Source organism: Mustela nivalis (assembly GCF_964662115.1).
Source record: "Mustela nivalis genome assembly, chromosome: 2".
NCBI classification, from domain to species: Eukaryota; Metazoa; Chordata; class Mammalia; order Carnivora; family Mustelidae; genus Mustela; species Mustela nivalis.
This window is the reverse complement of record NC_139021.1, coordinates 173,986,530-174,010,916: the sequence shown is the minus strand read 5'-3', so window position 1 is coordinate 174,010,916 and position 24,387 is coordinate 173,986,530. Positions and strand designations below refer to the sequence as shown.

At 35.3% G+C, this 24,387-nt stretch overlaps 1 protein-coding gene across 1 annotated transcript in view; it reads left to right on the top strand.

Moving 5' to 3' along the window:
* Positions 1-24,387, top strand: part of PDZD8 (PDZ domain containing 8) — a 77,054-nt gene that overhangs the window by 23,897 nt on the left and 28,770 nt on the right. The window contains exons 2-3 of the mRNA XM_082719191.1: positions 2,571-2,696; positions 18,788-18,890. Coding sequence (XP_082575317.1) covers positions 2,571-2,696; positions 18,788-18,890 — 229 coding nt within the window. The remainder of the gene's footprint in view (positions 1-2,570; positions 2,697-18,787; positions 18,891-24,387) is intronic.

Below are 24,387 nucleotides of genomic sequence, written 5' to 3'. Positions count from 1 at the left end.
TTCCACCAGTTTTATTGAAGAGGGGGTCTGTGGAGCTCTCTCATTTCAGAAGTTGATCTTTCTGGGTTGGATTTCTAAGGCTTCTGCAGGAGGAAGTACAAGTAGCTTGTTCAGGGAACTTGAATGAGAAACAGTGACATTTTTAAGTTAATAGGTTAACAGGAGGAAAGGTTTATAAATTCTGAGGAAGGATAATGTGGTAGGATAGGGAGGTAAAAGGAAGGGGTAGCCTGCCTTATTGTTTAGATTGTTCTATGGTTTGGGGATCTTAAAGCCTTGGACTTAAAAGTTTTGAAAAGCAAAGTATCCTTAGAGAATGTGAATATGTGGATTTTATTTAGTAGCTTGGTGAACAAATAGCTTTATCTTAGTGTGTTATTATTAAATGGAATTTAGTTTTGTGATTTTAGTGTACTTTTGTGCATAAACACTTTTAGCAAACGCTGCTAGAGGCATTAATAAATCAAGTTAGACTTAATTCCATGGAACCTTGAAGTCACACACCTGTGGAAAATGTTTTTATTGAATTTTAAGTTTATATATAACAAGAAAAGTTGATTCATAGAGCAGCTATGATTTAGCTGGATTGTTATATTCAAAGTTGGTTGTATATAGTATAGTGATCTTTGTAATGTTGTATGAGTGACATTGATGTAGGAGCCATAAGACGTGTGTATTACAAGCACTCAATTACAATAATGTAGTAATAATGGATTTAGTTCCTAATTTTTTTCCTTTTAAAAATTCGGTGCCAGGTTGAATCAAATTACTTCAAATGCAAATTCAGGAATTGAGAAGGACTTTCTGCCTTCCCGCTAATTCAGAGGCAGGATAAAAGCACTGAACATTTGTTTATATACCTATTTATCTTTCCCTAAAGTTTTTCCTTTGATCCTGTTGATTAGGAAACTGTAAACAGTATTTCTCCCCGCTATCAATGTCTTTCAGTATAAACTATAGTAAGCTAGTAATATATTCTAAATGTTTATTTCATTTTTAGTGTTGGATTTTTATAAATCAGCTCAACACATACTTGAGTCCTGATTGTGTGCATGAGGGTTACAAACAGTGTAAGTCACATTTGAGATTTCAAGGCATAAATGCACAGCAATTTAAATGACTACAAAATAAAGAAGAGTGAAAGCAGTGTGTGCGCTGACCTAAAGCCGATTATAGAAAGCATTTAGGATTTGGCTAGGCTTTGAGAAGTAGGGAAAACATTCAGTTAGTTCAAAAGGCCTGAAAGCAGGAATGTGCATAATATCTTCAGGGTACATGAGGTGACTATACTTTCTAGATAGGAAGGTTTTTTTTTTTCTTTTCTTTTTAAGATTTTATTTATTTATTTGAGAAAGAGATCACAAGTAGGCAGAGAAGCAGGCAGGGAGAGGGGCAGGGGAAGCAGGCGCCCTGTTGAGAGAGAGCCCCATGCAGGGCTTGATCCCAGGACCCTGAGACCTTGACCCAAGCCTAAGGCAGAGGCTTAACCTACTGAGCCACCCAGGCGCCCCAGAAGGTTTCATAAGGAAAAATGCCATTAGAAAGATTAATCGTGGTGGACCTTGAATATGAAACCAAAAACTTTGATGGTCTCTTACTCTGTGTGGTTGGTGAGAAGCCATTGAAGCTGCCGTGTCTGGTGACCGTGTGTAAGGTAAATTGAAAATTGTAGGCTCCCCACCCCTGAGCCCAATTTTCTCTTCGTTTTCCTTGTCCTTTGCTGTAATGAAGGAGTATGGATTATATTTCAAATTAAAGTTTTTAAAGCCTATAGTTCATAACTCAACAGAAGTGTCTCCATGAAATTCAGAGTATTAAAGAAGCAGCACATATAGGCCTGAATTATTCATAGGTAACAGAAGTGTTTAGGCTTTGATGGAGTCAGACTAGCTTGAATTTTGGTTTTGCCACCCACTGTGTAACATTGAACAAATCCTTTAACTTAGGGAACTCACTATTCTCATCTGGAAAGGGAAGCTAATTCTGTCATCCTCCCAGGTTTGTGAGCATTACATGAGAGAAAGCTTGGGAAGCTCTTAGCACACTGCCTGGCAAGTAGTAGACAATTCTGACGAATACCTTTGCCACCATTAGTTGTTATTAATCATTATCATGTACAAATTACTGTGAATTATATTGTTTCCAGGAACACAGTATTCTGAATTTTGATCTTACACTGTACAAACACTCTTTCCTTCTGGACCAGAAAGAATCACTGTTCTGTCCCACCCAAGTTTCAGGGCCTAATGGTGGTCTTTTGATTTTCTTTTTGTTTTTTATATGTGTCGTGCCTTGTCAGTGAAGGGATGCCAAAAAAAAAAAAAGAAAAGAAAGAAAGAAAACAAAACAACAACAACAACTAAAAAAAAAAACTACAGGAGGGCTGGGTGCCATAGAGGAGATACCATCCACTGCCAGTTGTAGGGGAACAGGTATGGTAGGCTTTGGATTTTTAAAACTCATGCAGTATTAGGTTTTTGTTTTATGTTTCAGGTAGGTTTTGTTACTACTACTCTTTAAACTGTGGTGTTCATTGTCCAAAAATTTAGACTTATCTTTACTTTCCTCAGGTTTAAGCCGTTTTTTCCATTCCAAACTTCGCCAGGATTTGAAGAAGATGAAGAAGAGCAAATCCATATACAACAATGGGCACTTACTGAAGGCCGCCTTAAAGTTACATTGTTAGAATGTAGCAGGTATGTTCTTTGTTTCCTCATTGCTACATTATGGAGGAAAAGTGCAGTGAAAATATATTTAAGCATGTTTGTGTTTATTTATTACATATGATCTATAAATCTTTAATCATAAATTTTATAAAACTTGTCCTTTCCAGAACAAGTATAAAATATAAACCATATTTTAGAAAGCATTCTAATGGAGGGGATCGTTTGTTCCTCAGTAATTTCTAAACTTGTTAGATGCTTTATGTTCTTTTGGCATATTTATAATTTACTAACCATTGGTGAGCTGTTTATAGTATAATATTTTTGAGACTTGTATGTGATAATTGGAAATACCAATTAGAAATATTTAGAAACCTCTGTGATTCTTAAAATTTTAGAGCTGAAAGGGATCTCAGAAATAATCTTGCCCAGCCTCCTTATTTTACTTTGCCTGCCCTGTAGTCTAAACTGTGTTCATTATCTTGCTTAAACTACTTATTGCGCTAACCTTCTTACTTTTCTAATACTGGTTAACAATATAATCACCAGAACTAACTTTTTAAAATGCAAACCTTCTTGTCACTTTCCTGTTTACTTTCATGGCTTCCCTGTTACTAAAATATAGACCCAAATCCTTGCTGTGGCCTGCATGCAACTCTTGCCCCTGGATTCTTGGTCCTCTCGATCCCTCACTCATAGTGCCTCAGCCACATGAGCTTTCCGAAAGGAAGATGTTGGCAAACTTTCTTTCTCAAGGATCAGAGATAGTAAATATTTTAGGCTTTATGATTCACACAGTCTCTGTTGCTCAGCCATATAATATAAAAGCAGTCATAGACAGTACATGGTATAGCTGTGTACCCATAAAACTGTACATAGGAATTTCATAATTTTTGTGTGTCATAATTTTTTTCAATCATTTTAAAAATGTAAAAGTCTTTGGTAGTTTATAGGCTATGCAAGAACAAGCAGGGGGCTGGATGTGGCCCATGGAGCAGAGTTCACTATTCCCTGCCTTAGATATTTTACCATACCAAGCTTCTTGTCTTGACTCCCCACTGTTTTCCAGGCTGAAGGCCCTACCCCATTTTGTGCTTCTTGAAACCAGACTTCCTTGAGCCACTTCAGTAGCTGCCTCTCTAATGCGTCTCCTGATTATTTCAAGTATACTGTCCTTGTGCTACATTTCTATGACTCTTGCTTGTATCACTTATTTGGTTCTTATCACTTCTATTTTTATTTCCAGCCCATAATAAAAACAAGTGCCTGGGTACACAGTTATATGTTGTACCTAATATATTTGTGTCCTTGCTAATAGGTTAATTTTAAGCATACTAATAGTGTGCTAAAGATTTTTTTGTTTTGTCTTGTAGTGATTCAGTATTGTACATCCTCGTGTCAGAAAGACTGAAAAGGAATTCTTTTAGCAAAGAAAGATTAAATATGCTGTAGATTCTGTAAAAGGGACTGTAGTATACAGTAAAATAACATATATAGTAAAAACACAGCTCTACACAAGTCTGAATTTGAATTGGCTAAAGCTAATCTGGTATGTAAGCATGAGTATTAAACATCTAATTATAATTAGGGTTTGTCATATTAACATTGGGAAGGACATTTTTCAAGTGATCTGTGTCTAAGGAAATTTTGACCAGATCTTTCTTTTTTTCTTTCAGTTAATTTTCTTGTAGATTCACATTTCTTGTAGACTCACAATCATACCATTGGATTATCTTTTCCAAAATAGTCATAGCAACTTTTAAACACTGAAAGGGCAATTTTGGACAAAATTTCTTAACTCTTCTGTATCTACCTAGTCATCTACCCTTTCCCAAACCTTCAAAGATAGCCTTGAAGGAGATTTATTATTCATTTATTCAGCATACATTTGTTTACTATGATGTAGATGATGTGTAATAAAGAGGTAATGTGCTAGGAATTTTTATTTATTTCTATTTAATTTTTAAAGATTTTATTCATTTGGGAGAGAGAGAGAGCACAAGCAGGGGGAGAGGCAGAGGGAGGAGAAACAGACTCCTTGTTAAGGTGGAAGCCTGACATGGGACTTGATCCCAGGACCCAGAGATCATGACCTGAGCTGAAGGCAGACACTTAACCATCTGAACCCCCCAACTCTTTTTTTTTTTTTTTTTTAGATTTTATTTATTCATTTGAGAGTGTGCTAGGGATTTTTAAAAACTAGTTCTTTTGCTTTAATGTTGCTGGTGAGGTTATAGATTGATTATATGTCTGTTGGTTGTGGCTATTTAACTATAGCTATTGTTGTCTCTTTTGTTCACCATTCTTTTGCTTTATCTGAGATACTGCTTGCTTAAAGCTTTGCTATCAGCCTTGAGCCAAAGAGCTCATGAAGGCACTGAGCAAGTGTAGTCAGGCATTATTTAGGTCGTGTTGGATTGAGATAGCTGGTACAAAGAAAAGCATTACAGTGTGTGTTTGTATCTTACTTTGTTTTAATGAAGAACTGTGTGATGAATCTCTGAAAGAACACATGAGAAACCAGTAAAAATTCTTACAGGGTATAAGAGAGGAAACTGGATTGATGATGGATGGGGGGTGAAGGTGAGAGTCAGACTTTTCACTATAAACTTTTATCTTGTTTGATTTTTGTTACTGTATCACTGGTCAAAAGATTAGTAAGTAAAGACCACTATTTCTAGGGATTTGATACAGAAAGCATGGACAGTAGTTCTTAAGTCTCTCACATTTCTCAAAGTTGAAGGGGAAAGCAGGGACAATAGTCTGTTCCTAAGTTCCTTTTGTAAACTTGGGTTATATTGCCATCACCTTCCCCCAGGTGACAGCTTAACCTTGGGAGGAAGCAGACTAGTTTTCCAGTCACTATCCTTATAAACCCAGCCATGTAAAGTTACCTAGTATTATGGTGCTTTGTTATTTTCACACAATTTAAGGATTACTTAAAATTGCTTATGAAGGAAAGAATAAATTGCTGTTTTCTACTCATCTCTGCCCTTTTTGTCTTCGAATTGAATTCTAAACATTCTTTTCATATTCTTCTCATTAAAATCTTACTTATAGAAGCGCCTGGGTGGCTCATTCAGTTGGGCATCTGCCTATAGCTCAGGTCATGATCCCAGGGTCCTGGAATCAAGCCCCACATTGGGCTCCCTGCTCCATGGGGAGCCTGCTTCTCCCTCTCCCTCTGCCTGCCACTCCCCCTGTGCTCTCTTTCTCTGTCAAATAAATCAGTAAAGTCTTTTTAAAAATAAACAAATAAAAGAACGGGTTGACTTACCACACCTTAAAAAAAAATCTTATTTACATTGTTTTTCTTCTAAATGTTTTTCTTAATATAAAAAGTAGAACTCTCAGGTCAGATAGAGTCCAAATTTGTATTATTTAAACTAAAAAGGACATGTTATTATAATCTAAGCATTTATATTTAAGTAATTTTTCCTGCTCCTGAATGTACTCTGATCTTGTGTGATATATTGTAAACTCTAAAGCAGAAAAAAAGTGACACTGTAAGGAAAGTGGAAGAAAAAATAAGTGCCCTCTTTTCAAAGGGAGGACAAAAAAAAAATGCTTATTATTTCAATTTTGGAAACTTAAAGGTTTAAGACTCTTGAGATATTTGTTACCATGATTACTTCATTTAGTGATATGAAAAGGTTTGAGGCAAACAGAAGATAATTATTGAATGATCAAATTTTTAAGAGAACATAAACGTTTTTTTATAGATTATTTATGGGCTGCCTGGGTGGCTTAGTGGGTTAAGCCTCTGCCTTCGGCTCAGGTCATGATCTCAGGTCCTGAGATCAAGCCCCGCATCAGGCTCTGTTCAGCACGGAGCCTGTTTTCCCCTCTCTCCACCAGCTGCTCTCCACCAGCTGCTCTATCTACTTGTGATCTCTCTCTCTCTGTCAAATAAATAAATAAAATCTTTAAAATAAATAAATAAATAAAATAAAGATTTATTTCTATTTTAGAGAAGGGAGAGCATGTGCTGAGAGGAGGGACAGAGGGAGAGAATCTTCAAGCAGACTCCCAGCAGAGTACAGAGCTCAGTCTTGGGGTTCAGTTCCATGACCCATGAGATCGTGACCTGACCTTCAACCCACTGAGCCACCTAGGCCCCCAAGAACATAAATATTTAAAGCTAAAAAATTTCTGTGGACCATATGTATGTGGATAAATTTATTTTGAATTAGCATGCTGTCATGAGAAAAGTTTCCTGGGTTTTTAGCATTTAGACATACATATTCACATTCTCTAGGTGAAAAGAGACCTACATGTTCAAGTTATTATAACAGCATATGTGTCATTTAGCATTGTTAATAGTTTTAGGTTAACATTCTTAGAAATGCTTATTTCTTAGTCATGTAGAACTTGTCCTTGAATTGGTAAAAATAATGGAAATTTAGTAATTTTTTCCCAAATCTATAAAATAAAACATCAAACTCATTATCCCCAGACAACCATAGTTCTCTGTGAGGATTTCTTTTTCTTTCTTAAGCTTTTTAATTTGGAGTAATGACTGTGTTTGAGGACTTTTTTTTTTTTAACTTTATTTTAGTATAGTTTCATACTTAGAGTCTGCCTGAAGATTTTTATCAAACTTACCTGTTGTAAGGCTTTAAAATGCATTTTGCCAATGAGGAATCAAATCAGAAGTATCCAAGAAAATACTGAAGTTATGGAAATAATGAAGTGGAAATAATACTGGCATTTGAGTTAGAAAGTGCTGTGTTCATATCCTAGTCATGTGCTCTTACTTCTGTATGTCTTTAGACAAGTTGTGCCTCTCTAGAATAGGCAAGGATGCTTGCTGCCTTGTTGGTAATTGTGATCAGAGATAGGTACATAACTCCTCAGTGCCTGCTGCATACCAAGCCTTCGATAGGGTCGCCTCTTTTTTTTTTTTTTTTTTAAGATTTTTATTTATTTATTACTTTGAGAACCATTGCACAAGCTACAGGGTGGATAGGAACAGAGGGAGAGGGACAGGCAGACTCTGCTGAGCGAGGAGTGCAATGCAGGGCTTGATTCCACAACCCTGGGGTCATAACCTGAGCTGAAATCAAGAATGACATGCTCATCTGACCAGGCCACCCAGGAGCCCCAGTAGTCTCTATTATTATGCCTTAATATAATCATAGTATTTATCAAGAAGAAAACAAATCTTTAAACAAAAGTATATTTTTCTTTGCGTATTTGGTTGTGAGAACTGGAAATTTTTTTTTAAGATTTTATTTATTTGAGAGAAAGCACAAGTTGGCAGAGGGAGAAGGAGAAGCAGACTCCCTGCTGAGCTGGGATCCTGATGCAGGACTTGATCCCAGAACCCTGAGATCATGACACAAGCTGAAAGTAGACACTTAACTGACGGACCCACCCAGGTGCCCCCTGGAATTTGAATTTTATTACTTTAGAAGGGTCTCACATGTAAAGGGAAGTTATTTTCTGATTATCTAAAATACAGTTTTGAGTTTCCCAGTTACAATCTTGGCAGCAATAACAGAAATTTCCTTGTAAAAATTGGTTTTAACAGTTTGTTAAATTTTTTTTAAAAAGTCATTCTGGATTTTTTTGCATGAACTAAAACTGATTTTTTTAACCATAGATGAACTCAGTTGCTGTATTCATAGCATTGCTATTAGAAGACTAAATTATTTCACATTTGTGCTATAATCACATTTTTAGATTATTTTTAGATTTACAGTTTATCTCATAAATTATATTCCATCTTAGAAGATTTGAGTATTTTGCAGAGAAAATATATGCCCATGTACAGTTAAATAGAAGATAAATTACATAAAAAATAACCATATAGAGAAGAAAAGATCAATTTTCTGGCAGCAAAGGAAACTTGATGGGTTACTTAGCTCTTATTTTCTGGTATACTGTACATATTCTCCAGGGGAAAAGAAATTCTGGCACCAAATTCTAGATGGGATTTGTCATATACATCTTTATGTTAAAAGACATTGATATAATAGATACATTTTCTTTTTTTTTTGGTTTATTTTATCAACCAGTTACATATTAAACAAACTAAGATTGTATTTGGTAAAGGCAAAGCCTATGAAATTTTATTGTTTGAGAATTCTACTCCAAAGCAGTATATTTAGGATAGCCTGTCCTAATTAGAGATAGGAGATTCTAATTAAGGTCAGTTCTTCACTGAGTCAAACTGTTCTAAAGTCTGTGTTTTGTCAGTAGTTCCTTTTAAGTATTTTGTTTTACTGGTTTTCAAAAATACATTATTTAAAAATTTTTCAGATGTTAACACGAAGACAGAAAACCACAGAAGTTGACGTTCTATTCTATTACCAGGAGTCTTCCCTTATTTCCCAATTATTTGTTACCAGCATGGATGCATGGATTCCTTTCTTTTTTTTTTTCTTTACTCTCCTTAACTATTTTGATGCCTAAGTTTTCCTAAATTTGGCCTCTAAGAGCTTCTTCAAACTGGCTCCTTAATGCTGCATCTGACATAAACTTGTCTTTTTTCTCTTTTTTTGATTTTTTTTTTAAAGGTCTTTACCACTTTGTGGTATAACAGCTGTTCTAGGATCATTTTGTATCTTATCTGTCACACTCCTAGAATCAGCTATTTTTTTCCAAAAAGCCTTAGTTCCTTTTGATAGAAAATAATACTAAAAATCAAGGTCTGGGTGTTGGGTGTATTTATTTCTACTCATATATAATCATACGCCCTGTTACTGGACAGTTAGCAAATATATACATGTGTAGACACTTACAGGTATATGATATATATGACACATACATATTTTAGAAATCATGAATTGACCCAATATTTCCGATTACAGTTCATTCTTATAGAGTTGTTTCTTGCTCCTTTCATATTTTTGTCCCTTGAACCCTGACTCCCAGTAGCATCACCAGTTTACTCATTTGCTTAATCCCATAATACCTCTCAGATAGTTCCAGAATTGCTTTGTCTATATAAGTAGAGAAAACATACTTATGAAAAAAAAATCAGGATTTATTCTCAGTTCTCACCTACTCTACCCAAGATTAAGGGTATATGGTCAAGTACTATAGTCATGAATTAGAGTAATTCTCCCCTTAAGTGTTTTATGTTATTCATTTGAAATATAGCTGGGTTTATTTTTTTCTGTTTGGTTTCAGTGTCCCACCCTCCCTCCCCTGACTTTCCATCCTTATTGATTCTTATTTTAATTATGTGGGGTGTTAACATACTTCCAAAACTATACAAAAACTTATATAGACAGTCCTTACTCCACATGGAACTATGTTAACCAAAACCCTGCATATCAGAACAATGCAAAGCAGGGACATAGTTCTCATATGTTGTAACTCAAAGCAAGGACTGCCTGTACAGTCATTCCGATCTTCTTCATCTTTACTGATTCTTTTAGTCTAGTTCTGTTTATTACTGAATGAAAGTGTGTTTGAATCTTCAAGCAGGACTATGAATTTATCTCTTTTTTTTAGTTTTGTTATTAGGTGCATAATTGTTCTTGATATACTGACCCTTTTGCCTTTACAAAGGGTCCTTTTTTGTTTCATAATATTTCTTGTCTTAATATTTATTATGTTTAAATTGGTAAAGCTGTTACAGTTTTCTTATGTTTGTTTATTTTTTGTTTATTGTTTGTATGGTTTCTATTTTTCTTCCTACAGGTTTTTACTTTCAGTCTTTTTGTGTTTTTATGTTTAGATATAAATGGTTCTTTTTTTTTTTTTAAGATTTTATTTATTTATTTGACGGAGATCACAAGTAGGCAGAGAGGCAGGCAGAGAGAGAGAGAGGAGGAAGCAGGTTTCCTGCTAAGCAGAGAGCCTAATATGGGGCTCGATCCCAGGACTCTGGGATCATGACCTGAGCCAAAGGCAGAGGCTTTAACCCACTGAGCCACCCAGGCGCCCCATAAATGGTTCTTTTATGTGTAGTCTAACAATCTCTGCCTTTTCATCAGAGTGTTTAGTTCATTTACATTTAATGTAATGATTAAGTTATATTTAGGTCTGTCATTTTGCCATTTATTTTTTGTCTTATTTGTTTGATTCAATTTGGTTTTTTGCTCCTCTGTCCCTTCTCTCTGTTCTTCCTGTTTTGTAAATCAAATATTTTTAGAATTTAGACTTGACACAGACCTTCAGTTTGTAAAAAGTATCTTCAATATCTCTGAAACACAATAAAGTGAAGCACAATAAAAGGAACTATTCTGTATTCAGGGAGACAGCTTCAAGGTGACAGTTTGATAAAAGGAATTAATCCTCTAATAGCACTATGTCCATATTATATAGCAAAATGTGGAGAAGCCTGTTAACATTATGGATTCTGAAATTCATTTACAGGACAGGCTGGTTTAGAAGTTGCAATTTCTACCTTGCATTGGTTTGTGAATCCTTCATTTAGCTTATAGTAATGTTTGATTGCATTCACTTGGTAACTTTTTTCTCTAATGCTAACTTTTTAAAAAAATTTTTTTTCTGAAGCAAAGAAGGCTAAATCTTAACCTCTTTTTCTCCCTGAGTAGTTGATAAATGGATGTTGTTATATTATCTGTATTTACTTTAGTGTTTGATATTTTATCTTTTTTAAAAAGGGCAAACATCTAGCAAAATTTGAAGATATTTGGGAGCATGATTCTGCAAATACTTACATTGTTATTAATAGCATTTATTATCTGCAATATATAATAAGTAGTAGGCACTTTACATGAAATATTTCCAGCTCTCAGAATATCTTTATGAAATTAGTATTATTATATCTATTTTATAAATGATGAACTGATGTTTATTATTACTTGCCCAACACACCCTATCTAGAATTTGAACCTAGGTTTTTCTGACTCCAAAATCCCACATTCTGTTATCTTTATATCCTTTAAAAAATATATTATCAAGGAAAAATCTAGCCCTAAAATATTTCATTTTATGTTAGAAATATATAAGATTTGGAAATTTTTTACCTATTTGAGGACAGGTCATTATTTTTTAAATGTTACTTGGGAAAGATCTTGTGAACTAATAATGAAGTGTCATTTAGATGAAGGCCAAAATCTTTCCTTCATGGAAATTAGCTCAAATATGAGATATTTAAATTTGTATGAATGATGTTGAAAACTGGGAGGAATTACTTGGAATTGTTGTTGAATATTATCCCTTCAGGTTTTAAAGCTACATACATCTATAACAATAAAGGTCTGTAACTCTGAATTTGATATAACCCTATCAGGTGATCTGAATTCCTATAGAGATCTTGAGACTACACCTGTATTTATTAGCTGCTGCAGTTCCTCTCAGGGAGAAAAAAAAAGTTATTTTCTTAGTTTCTATACATTTCTCTAGGCTATAGTTAAATAACCCTCCCTATAATTAGGATACTTTTGACTATAAGCAGATTTTTCAGAAGATTGCAAATTTGGAATTCATCTGTCCTTGGTTTCTCTTTTCGTCCCCTAGCTCCTCTTCCCTAAAGTTACTGTGTTGGAAAAGAGTATTGTTTATTTTGCAGTTGCATATATCCACTGCTATTTTATATAGCAAAACAACTGTTTAATTCCTCTGATTTCTGAATTGTAAATGAATTTAAGAAAATTAAATAGTAATTAGCTGACATAGAAACAAAGCTGTGTTTTAAAATGCCAAATTCTAAAATTCTTTAAATGCTATTTACTCATATATGATACCTATAACAAAAGTAAAGTGAACTATAAAATGAATTGTGGCCAGAACATAGAATTCAGAAGAATGTTATATCTTTTAATTTTCCCTCTCTTTATACCATTATGCCATAACTGTCAATCAGTACTTTTGGGGTTTTTTATTTGTAGGTAGGATTGATGATAGTAACCAAAAGATAAATGCCTTTTCCCCCCTCTCCTTTTTCTGTCAAATGTTCTTGAATTCATTCATCTCAATTTATGTGTAACCCAGACCTTCATTGACTAGCCATGTATTCTTGGGTAAATTACCCAACCTCTCTGTGCCTCAATTTTTAAATCTGTAAATTAGGGTAATAACAGTACCTATCACATACAGTAATTATAAAAATTAAGTGAGATAATAAACGTAGAAGCTCTTAGAACTGCCCCCATGATAATTGTTAGCTGCCACCTCTGCTCCCAGTTCTTCTGTCACTAATACTATCACTTTGTGTAAATAGTGTAGTGAATACAGAAAAGTGGGAAATCCAGTGCCTATGCTCTAAAACTTAGAATGTAGTTGGGGCTAACAGACAAAAATAGATGTATATAAAAAAGCCAGATATACAAGGCTGTCTGGTTTGAAATGAGACTGAGAGAATAAATATTATAGAAATTTAGGGCAAGGAAAAAATATTTTGGAGTTGAAACTGCTGTGGAAAACCTCATGGATATGAAGACAGACAGAAGGAAGGCAGATTTTAGAAAAAAAGCCAATAAGATAGTGTAGGTGATTCCATTATTATTATTTAACATAGCACTAGAAGTCTTTAGCATTAGTAATCAGACAACAACAACAACAAAAAAGAAAAGGCATCCAAATCTGCAAGGAAGAGTCTGACTTTAACTATTCACAGATGACATGATACTCTATGTAGAAAACCCGTAAGATTACACACACACACACACACACACACAAAATGTTAGAACTAATACATGAATTCATCAGAGTCACAGGATATAAAATCAATATATGCAAATCTGTTGCATTTCTATACACCAGTAATGAAGCAGCAGAAAAAGAAATCAAAGAATCGATCCCATTTACAATTGCAACCAGAAACAATGAGAAACCTGGGCATAAACCTAACCAAAGAGGTAAAAGATGTGTACTCTGAAAACTATACAACATTTATGAAAGAAATTGAAGAAGACACAAAAAAATGGCAAAACATGCTGATGGATTGGAAGAACATCTACACTACCCAAAGAGGTCTACACATTTAATGCCACGCCTATCAAAATACCACCAGCATTTTCACAGAGCTAGAGCAAACCTAAAATTCGGAACCACAGAAGACCCTGAATAGCCAAAGCAGTCCTGAAAAAGAAAAGCAGACTGGAGGCATCAACAATTCCAGACTTCAAGCTAGCTATGTAACAAGGCTATAGTCATCAAGCATTTTGGTACTGGCAAAAACCAGATGCATAGATCAGTGGAACAGAACAGAAAACCCAGAAATGAACCCATAACTATATAGTCAACTAATCTTCACAAAGCAGGAAAGAATAGCCAATGGAAAAAAGACAGTCTCTTCAACAAATGGTGTCAGGATAACTGGACAGCAGCATGCAGAAGAACGAAACTAGACCATTTTCTTATACCATACACAAAATTAAATTCAAAGTGGCTAAAAGACCTAAATGTGAGACAGGAATCCATCAAAATCCTTGAAAGGCAAGAACCTTTCAACCTTGGCTGTAACATCTTCTTATAAAATACATCTCTGGAGGCAAGGGAAACAAAAGCAAAAATGAACTATTGGGACTTCACCAAGATAAAAAGCTTCTGCACATCAAAGGAAACAATCAACTAAAAGACATTCTGTGAAATGGGAGAAGATATTTATAAATGACCTGATAAGGGATAATATCCAAAATCTATAAAGAATGTATCAAACTCAACACCCAAGAAACAAAAATAGTCCAATTAGGAAATGGTCAGAAGACGTGAATTGACATTTTTTTAAAGAAAACATCCAGATGGCTAACAGACACATAAAAAGGTGCTCAGCATCACTCATCATCAGGGAAATACAGATCAAAACCACAATGAGCTACAACCTCACACCTGTCAGAATGGCTAAAATTAACAACACAGACAACAACAGTTATTGACTATGGAGAGAGGCCAAATATCCATCACCTAATGAATGGAAAAGGAAAATGTAAGATAGATATATAGATATATATAGATGTAGATAGCAGTATTACTCAGCCATCAAAAAGAATTGAAATCTTGCCATTTGCAATGACATGCATGGAGCTAGAGTGTATTATGCTAAGCAAAATATGTCAGAGAAAGACAAATACCATGTGATTTCCCTCATGTGAAATTTAAGGAACAAAACAGATGAACATTTGGAAGGGGGGAAAAAGAGGGAAGCTACCCATAAAAGATTCAGGATTCATAACTATAGAGAAAACTGAGGGATGTGGGAGGGAGGAAGGTGAGGGATGTACGTGGGTGATGGGCATTAAAGAGAGTACTTGTTAATGATGAGCACTGAGTGTTATCGATGAGCACTGGGTGAATCACTAAGTTTTCCTGAAACCAGTATTATACTATATGTTAAATACTAGAATTTAAATAAAAGTTTAAAACAAAAACAAAATATAATCATGTAGGTGACTGGGGAAAAAGCCAGTAAGGCAAAAGTGAAAGTTTGTATTTTCAGGGACCTGTCTGAGTGAAATTTAGATGTTTATGTGAAAAGTCAGGGCCAAATTTGCTAGCAGAAGACGTCCAAGGTAGTTATCCTTTAATCAGAGGGAAGTCACCAAAGGTATCTTGAAGGTGACATTAAGAACCACTTGTTTTAAGAAGTTTGTTATTTATAAGGTAGATTGGACAGAGAGAAAGGTTAAAGCCCCAGAGCCTAATTAAGAGGTGTTACAGGGTAAAGGTGAGTGCTTAAAAGGTATGGATCAGGGGGCGACCAGGTGGCTCAGTCGTTAAGCATCTGCCTTTGGCTCAGGTCATGATCCCAGGGTCCTGGGATCAAGCCCTGCATCAGGCTCCCTGTTCAGTGGGGTTTTGGGGAGGGTCCTGGGATCAAGCCCTGCATCAGGCTCCCTGCTTCTCCCTTTCCCACTCCCCCTGCTTGTGTTCCCTCTCTCACTGTGTCTCTCTCTGTCACATAAATAAAATAAAATCTTTAAAAAACTGATATGGATCAGTAGGGACAGAAAGAAAGGACAAATAGAATAACCAGGACAGGGTTTCCAGAGTGGCTGAATATGTGGATGAGTATAGGTAGGGAGGCAAATGAACAAACTGTTAAAGATTTGAGTTGAATAAAATTGAGTCAAAATTGACTTTGATTTGATCATCAAGTATTGATTGTTTTTCTAGGTATTGGAAGTTATAAAGACCAAGACACAGCTACTGCCTTTCAGGACTAGTGGGAGAAATAGAGGTATTTTTTCAGAGGGTGATAAATGTGATTTTATGTATCTTTAGTAGTAGGATATGGTAGAGGTCCCTATACAAGTGTTCTGTAAACTTGGGGTTTTAGAAGCAAAGCAGAAGAGAGGTGCAGGGTGGCTTAGTCAGTTGAGCTTCTGGCTCTTGTTTTCAGCTCAGGTCATGGTCTTGGGGTCATTAGATCAAACCCCAAGTTGGGCTCTGCACTCAGCGTGGAGCCTGCTTCGGATTCTCTCTCTCTCCCTCTGCCCATCCTCCCCCTCACGTGTGCACTTTCTCTCTCTCTCTCTCTCTCAAAATCTTTAAAAAAAAGAAGAAGAAGAAAAGAAGTAAAGCAGGAAAAAGACAAGGACTGGACATTAGGTTTGGTTTTTGTCATAGACTAGAGAGTTGGGTTCTGAGTTAGGATGGTTTCAGAGGGAAGGGAGAGGGTAGTATAGGCCCTAAGCGTGTACAGGAGGAGGTCAGTTACGTTTGATTCTTCTCACGGCCAGTGAGTTGATATTTGACTCCCTACAGGTGCAAGACTCCCTTCAAATTAATCATTTAAAAAAAAAAAAGAAGAAGAATTTTTATTTTTCTTTTCTGGTGTAAATTGAGATTGTTATAGAAGGGCACATTGAGAATTACTTTCCTTTTCTCAGTGGTTTGGTCTTGAGTCATATAAATTCTATCTCTTGATAGGTAGTGTTTGTGTTTATGTTTTTTTTTTTTTTAAAGATTATTTATTTATTTATTAGACAGAGAGAGATCACAAGTAGACAGAGAGGCAGGCAGAGAGAGAGAGAGAGGAGGAAACAGTCTCCCCGCTGAGCAGAGAGCCCTATGTGGGACTCGATCCCAGGACCCTGAGATCACGACCCGAGCCGAAGGCAGCGGCTTAACCCACTGAGCCACCCAGGCACCCCCTGTGTTTATGTTTAACATGAGGTTCCAATATACTTTTGCCTTTAAAAAAGTTAACCTTTTGAACTTGGAAAGAACTTTCATAGAACTAATAATATTTCTTTCAGGAGACAGGGATCTAAAGACAATTTCCTTTGTCATTTTGTTCAGCAGTATGTACTCCTCCCCCTTTCAAAGTAGTATAGTAAAAAATTTCTGTACTGCTTCTTGCTTATTCAGCATATATTGAGTGTTCATTTGATTCTAAATATGTATTAGCCAGTGATTGTAACTGTGTATTTCTGGTGTTTATATAATCTGAATGTAAAGCCTTTGTTTAACTCAGGATTGAATTGTAAGTGGCATAGTCCCATTTATTTTTACCCCCTTTGGTACTTGTACATTTGCTTTTCAGTCTTAAACCATTGCCTAAGTCAGGGTCACAAAGATTCTCTTACATTTAGGTCTGTGACTCATTTTGAGCTAATCATTGTTAAGTTTTGTGTTATTCTTTTAAAAAAACATTAAAATGGTGTTATAAAAGTATGACAGAAGTATTATGGTTTCAGGGAAGGATTCTGATAAATGTGCTTTCTCATTCCTAAATCCTGAAGATTAATATATTTTGGGAATTGAGGAGCATTAGCTAGTGCCTACCCTTCTGTGCATGATAGTAAAGGCTTGTAGGTAGTTTACTCTTTTGAACAGATGGTGGCAGCAGAGCTTTGATGAATGAAAATTCTTTTTTCTAAACAATATTTTATAATTATGAATTTTAACTTTTTGGCAGTAGGCTGTTAAGCACTAAGTTTAAATTTACTTTTAAGATTAAAAACTATCTAAATTTAGAGTTGTTTTTGTCTTTGTTTTGCTCTGAGTTTATTCAGGTTTTTAGTTGATGATCATCAACTAGTTTGTGAAGTATGGACATGATTTGCTAGCAGTCTCCAACCTTAGGACACAGTTTTCTCATATTACTCTAATATGTTTTATTTACCTTTTTTTTTTTTTTTAGATTTTATTTATTTATTTGACAGACAGAGATCACGAGGAGACAGAGATCACAAGGAGGCAGAGAGAGAGGAGGAAGCAGGCTCCCCGCCGAGCAGAGAGCCTGATGTAGGGCTCGATCCCAGGACTCTGGGATCATGACCTGAGCCTTAACCCACTAAGCCACCCAGGCGCCCCTCTTTTTTTCTTTCTTTTTTTTTTTTTTATATATCTCACTTTTACCCCCATGATCTTTGTGTGGACATAAAATAACAGAGAAGTAGTCAAAATGTTGATTAACGCTAAAGCTATTCTCAAACTTACTCCTGAAATACATTGGTAGACTTATGTTCTGATTTAGAAGACGGGTAGTATGGAAGCTAGACATGTGGGTAATATTTTTTTCCTTCAATAATAAAACTGCTTACATCATCTCAAGATTGGGCCTGAGATTTCCTTTTTAGTTCTGAGTATTAAACAGTAAAATTAGGTGATGCAGGTATTCCTTGACAGTTGTTTTCAGGATAATAGAAATAGCAAACACTTGTGGAACACTTAGTGTCTGCTAGGTGCTGTACTAAATGTCTTGTATGCATTTACCTTCTTTTGTTCTCACAGCAGCTCTAAGTGGTATTATTTTTGCCCTGAATTTTTCAGAGAAGGAGATGGATTTTAAGAAGTTAATTTGCCTAACTAAACACTATTAGATGGAGAAGTGTGTGGGTATGTTTATAAGTAACTATATTGTACTATCTTAAGTGTGTGTTTTTATAGGGATGGTATGGTACTATGTGTATCACTCTGCAACTAATTTTTTAAATTCAACAGTCTCATTCAAAGATCTGTAACTTTTGCTACTATCTATAGATGTCTGGTCAGTTTGTTTACCTCATGAATACATACTACTACTATCTGCTTGATTTCGTTGGGAAGAAAGTTTGTCCTGGAATTTCACCTAATTTTGGCTTTACTTCACTTTTCCACTAGAGGGTGTACTAAGTGTTTGACGTAATTTTTTTTCTGTTTCCAAAATTATAAATAGTAATGGAGTAGTTTATTATTTCTTGGTATTATAATCAGAATAATTTTATTGTGTATAACTGGTGTAATAGTCTCCCTGTTTTATTTTTATATTGCAGGTTACTCATTTTTGGATCCTATGACAGAGAGGCAAATATTCATTGTACACTCGAGTTGAGCAGTGGTGTTTGGGAAGAAAAACAAAGGAGTTCTATTAAGACGGTACAGTAGATTTGCATAGTTTTACATCTTTCTAAACTTTTGCGTTCTATAAACATACCTTTAATAATGTTTCTATATTTATAGAGTTATTTTTGTTCATGTCAAGCAATTGTGAACAGCTCTTATTTGTCTTAATGCAGCACAATAGTGAAAAAATGAATCTCATAAAACTGTGGTGTTCAGATCACTTGCTTGCATTAGAAACCTTTTCTAATTTTCCTTCTAGAGCTTTAAAGTTATTTCACAGGGATGGAATTAGAAAGAATTCTAAACACCTTAGAGAGCAAGAAAATTTAGAGCCTTCTTTCATTGGGTAGATGTTTTATGAGTGCTTACCTTATACTAGGTGCTGTGTTAGATTCAGGAAACAGTCCAGAAAAAGAAAAGACCCTGATTTTATGGTGTTATCATGGGGTAGAGGTTTAGCATGAGGGTTAGAAGAAGAGAGAACTGAAAATGACAATAAATGGGTAAACCAAAAAAGTGAAGGTAATTTCCAGAGATTGACAGATACTGTGAAAAAAATAGGATTATGATAGAACAGATTCTTCAAAGCTGGTGATAATAAGGAAAACCTCTAAAGAGATGACACTGGAACGCAGGATACCCCAGTTAGAATTTCAGATAAATAGTGAATAATATTGTTTGTTTCAAGTATTTACCTAATTTTTATATGCTAAGTCTGACGACTGTTCACTAAGACAAGGCCTGAATTGTGAAGAGGAGCAAGCCACATGGAGAGTCTGGGGAAATGAGGCAGTGGAAGGCATTTCCAGCAAAGGCAGCAGCAGATGTGTGAGGGCGTGGGAGTTTGAGGAACGAAAAAGAAGGCTAGTATAGCGAGAGCATGATATGAGAGCTAGAGAGTCACGCTTAATCTTGTAAGGGGTTTGAATTTCATTATTTGTGGTGGGAGAGTTTTAAGACATGATCTTGTGTACATTTTGCAGTAAATGTTCTGCTTGTATAGACAAAGGATTATAGAAGACAAGAGTAAACCTAGAGCAAGGTTGGTTAGGAGGCATTTAGGGGCATTGTTGGTTACTGTAACTAGGTGGTAGCTGAGGAGATAGAAAAAAGAATGGATTTAGGCTATGCTTTTGGTGTATGAAGGACTTAGAGTTCTGGTTTCTTTTTTTTCCTTTTTTTAGTGTATTTTTTTCTTTTTAATGTCATGATTTCTTTTTTGATAAGAAGAAAGGAAACAAACAAACAGTCACCTAAATTGCAAGATTGAAAAACTATAAAGACTTTTAAAATATTTTAAATGCTAGAATTAAAAAAAAAAATAGTGCTTTGCTCTCAACATGTTTTAAGTAGACTTGGTTGGATTCTTTTGAGCCCTTAAATGAATAAAAATTGTCACTAGTTTTTGGTTAATTTGTTTCCAAAATGAGTTGGTAGTTTCTGAATATTCTGAATAAAAGTTTTAATAGTAATTATTATGTGCTTCTTGTGTTTTGCTTAAATCTAGTAGTCTATTAAAGATTTAGAGTGTTTATCAAAATTATCTACAGAATATCTATACTAAGCCCACGATGTTTCACAATGGAAACAAGAGTTTCAGAATTTTATGGCTGAAGCAGGGGTGTTGGGGGCAGGCTATGTCCTAAAGGAACAATATCCCCTTTTTTTTAGATAATTTATTTCATTTATTAAGTATATACTGAAATATTATGGGTTTGGTGGTAATAAAATTCCAAGAGTGCTTCTTGGAACCCCCAAACCTTGCTGGAGTTACTTTTTAGTCTTTTGAAAAATAAGATCCATTTAGCACATCATTAGTTTTTTTGCAGGAATAAATTATAATTGTATTCTTTAAAGATGTATTTAAGAACTTAAATATTTCATTGTTTCTATTACATTTAATTCTTGGTGGCAATAATAATATTAATAATAATTCTTTGTGGCAATATAGCCAGTTCTGTGATTATTATTTGTAGCCAATACTATTTCTCTATTATGTCTTCATTATGGTGAATATGTACTTCTGAACTATGCTACCTAGCTGTTTTATAGTAGTAATGATGTGCTTTTAGTATTTCTAAAATAACCTGTTATTCTTTGTAGCATCTTAAAAAGTAGTCACAGTTCTCAATTTTTAAAATAGGTCTGTAAGCATGTCTCCATGCTCTTGGAGAACATGACTTTTTTTTTTTTTTTAATCGAACCACGTTTTATTTTTCTGAACTCCGAATTATCTGAAGGGAGAAACACATTTTTAGCATATATACAAATAGGATGTGTACTTCAGTGGGATTTCTTCAATCCCCATATTTTAGAGAAGGTACTAGAGCTCTTTCTGGAATATCTAGGTTTAGGTATATATGTCAGACTTAGATGTATTCTAAATATCTGAGGTTATCTGTAATTCTGGTTGAGGATATTTTTATTTTTTTATTTTTTTTATTATTAACATATAATGTATTATTTCCTTCAGGGTACATGTCTGTGATTCATCTTTTTTTTTTTTTTTTAACTTTTTTAATGGTAATGTGGTATTTGGATGTTCCTTTGACCTTAAATTGTTTCTAAATTAACATAATTCCTTTGTGTAATAACTTACAAAAAATTGAGTAGTATGAAATTCTTTTGGAATAAATAGAGTAATTTTGACCAGGGTGGGATAGTAGGGGGGAATAAAGCTGGAAAGGGAGGACAGGCCACAGAGTTTGAATTTATGGAAGTAGTAAAGAGCTATTAAAGATTTTGAGCACAGGGATGACATGGTTAAAATAATGGTTTTTAGGAAAGTCTCCCATTTCTTTGGTGGTCATTCGTACCTCAGCTTTCTTTTAAGTTACATGTCAAACAATTTGAAACAATTCCTCAGAGGAATAAAATAACCAGTTTGTTCTGAATTACATGAATACATGAAAAAGCATTTTTGTTTTATCCAGGTATGAAATGGTCATAACTTGCCATTGCTAATGGCATTTTCAGTTTCCCTTGTTATATTTGCAGAAGTATGAGATTAGACAGCTTTAATATTTTACAGAAAAGGTTAGTAAGACTTTAATCTTGAGTCACAATTTTAGGTCTTCGCATATGTCATAGGTAGTTTTGGAGAAGAATTCTAGGTTACTAATTACATCTGGTGTCAAAAATGTCAGCAGCAGTTAAGTGTCTCCAGGCATTAAATTACATAGGACTGAATTTAATAACTCTCAGGAGAAGAATTCATTGTGTTCTTTAGGACTACATAAAAGATTACAGAATAGGATTTGATCATTTGCAATATATTGCAAATTGCGATAGAAAAAAAGAACATCATTAAAAAATAAGTGTGTGAAGGTATTTGATGAGTTTAGAAGCTATCTTTGTATAAATACAGTTTTCAGGCTTAAATTAATTTTTTAAATGTTGAAATTCATTCAGTGAAGAGAGCCACTAGTTTCAGTGAATATATAGAATGAAAGAAACTTAAGTCTTTCCATATTTTAAATGTGTCTTTGAGTCTTTAAAGCATTATAGTGTATCTTATGTTGCTGATAGTGGAAGATCATTAATAATAACAATAGATGAAAATGCTTTAGGGACACCTGGGTGGCTCAATGGATTAAGCATCTGCCTTTGGCTCAGGTGTCCTGGGATCCAGTCCCAGGTTGGGCTGCCTGCTCAGCAGGGAGTCTGCATTCCTTCTCCTCCTCCCTCTGCTTGTGCTCTATTTCTCACTTTCTTTCTTCCTCAAATATAAATAAATAAAATCTCAAAAAAAAAGAAAGAAAGAAAGAAAAGAAAAGCTTTAAGTTTGTAGTGTTGGCACAAATGTTGGGAGGTGGAGATGGAACGGTCTTAATGCATTAGCTGCAAGTATTAGCAAAACCAAGTGAATAGTGGTTTAAGCAAGAAAAAGACTTATCTTGTATGAGAAGCTGTGAGTTAGGATGGCAGCTCAGTGATACTCTAAGCACAGAGCCTTGGCTCTTAACTGGCTTCCTCCTCCATCACCCCTAGTGTGGGATTTTTATCCTCATAACTGCAAGATGTCTAATGCACCCTGGGTATCCACCTTTCAAGAAAAAAAGTAATATTGGGGCACATGGGGTGGCTCTGTCAGTTAAGAGTCTGCCTTCAGCTCAGGTCATGATATCAGGGTCCTGGGATCAAGCCCCACATCAGGCTCCCTGCTCAGGAGGGAATCTGCTTCTCCCTCTCCCTCTGCTCCTTCTCTCTCTCTCTCTCAAATGAAATCTTTAAAGAAAAAAATCAAAAGCAGGGGTGAGGTCTAAAGCATGCCAAATGCACATGTCAGCCGGGTTTTGTCCTTTTTAAATGCTTTCCTGGATGGTCCCAGGGATCCACTTGTATCCATTGGCTAGAACTGAGTCACTCAGTGTCCCCAACAGCAAGGAACTACAGAGAATCACTTTAGTTTTTTAGGTTTTGTAGAGTAGAAGGCACAGGTGAAGGTTATGAATGCAGTTTAGGTGCCCAGCCCACAGTCTTCTATCAGAAAATATTCAAATCTGTCTGAGAACTTATTTTTAAGGGAATTTTTCTTATATATTGGGATGTAAGTGAGTAATGGAAAAGAATATGGATTTCTTCCTGTTTTGAAATGGACAAATAAATAGAAAGGAATCTTCTGGGTCCCTGAATGTACAGTAGATGGGCAGAAGGGAGATTCTGGAACAGTCGTGTGTTCAGTAAAAATGGAAGCACTTCATGTCTTATGGAACCCAATGTGCAGGCTCCCAAGGGAACTGTGGTTAAAGACATTAGGAGATGTAATGATATTTCAGATCTTCCTGAAAGATAAGAAGTAATAAATCCCTGAAGAGTGTTTTGCTGACATTTGGGGAGAATCCATAAATGATAATTTCGAACTCTTAATCAGAATGAGTATATTCAGAGGGTTATATGGTGTCCATTGGCAATGCGCGGGTTGGCAACTGCTATAAGAAAGGCTTTAGAGAGGGTCAGCCATACCACAGATTGTGAAGTCAGAAGAATTCACCTCCTAGATTCTAGATTTGATCTGTTTTGACCTGAGTTGTACTTTTTCTTCATTGCTACTTCCCAATCAAAAACCTCAGTTTTTTTAAGGGATCTGATTCTGAAAGATAAATAATTTGTATCAGGCTTCCTCAGTTTTCTTCTTAAACATACCCTTAAAATTAAAGAGGCATCTGAGGAAATGATCCCAATTTTCAAAGAACTGTAAGTATGAGAGAGGCATGGGAACCAAATATATAACATGGGTCTGTGAAATACTTTGCCCAGATAAAAAGAGCCAAAGGCTTTTGCCTATAGGATCTGTCCTTGTTCCATTAAATCCCACTACTCTAACAAAGATTGGACTGAGTGGTGTTCTAATAATTAGAAGACATTTGAGAGTGGTAGTAGTGGAATCAGTGTAGAGCAGAGGCAAGGAGACCTCTAAAACTCAGGAGATGGGATCTGAGTGGAAGGATGACCTTCATAATAAAATGAGCCATGCTCAGTTGCCCAAGATTGAGCCTGATTCAGAGGCAATCTGCCTTATTATAGATTA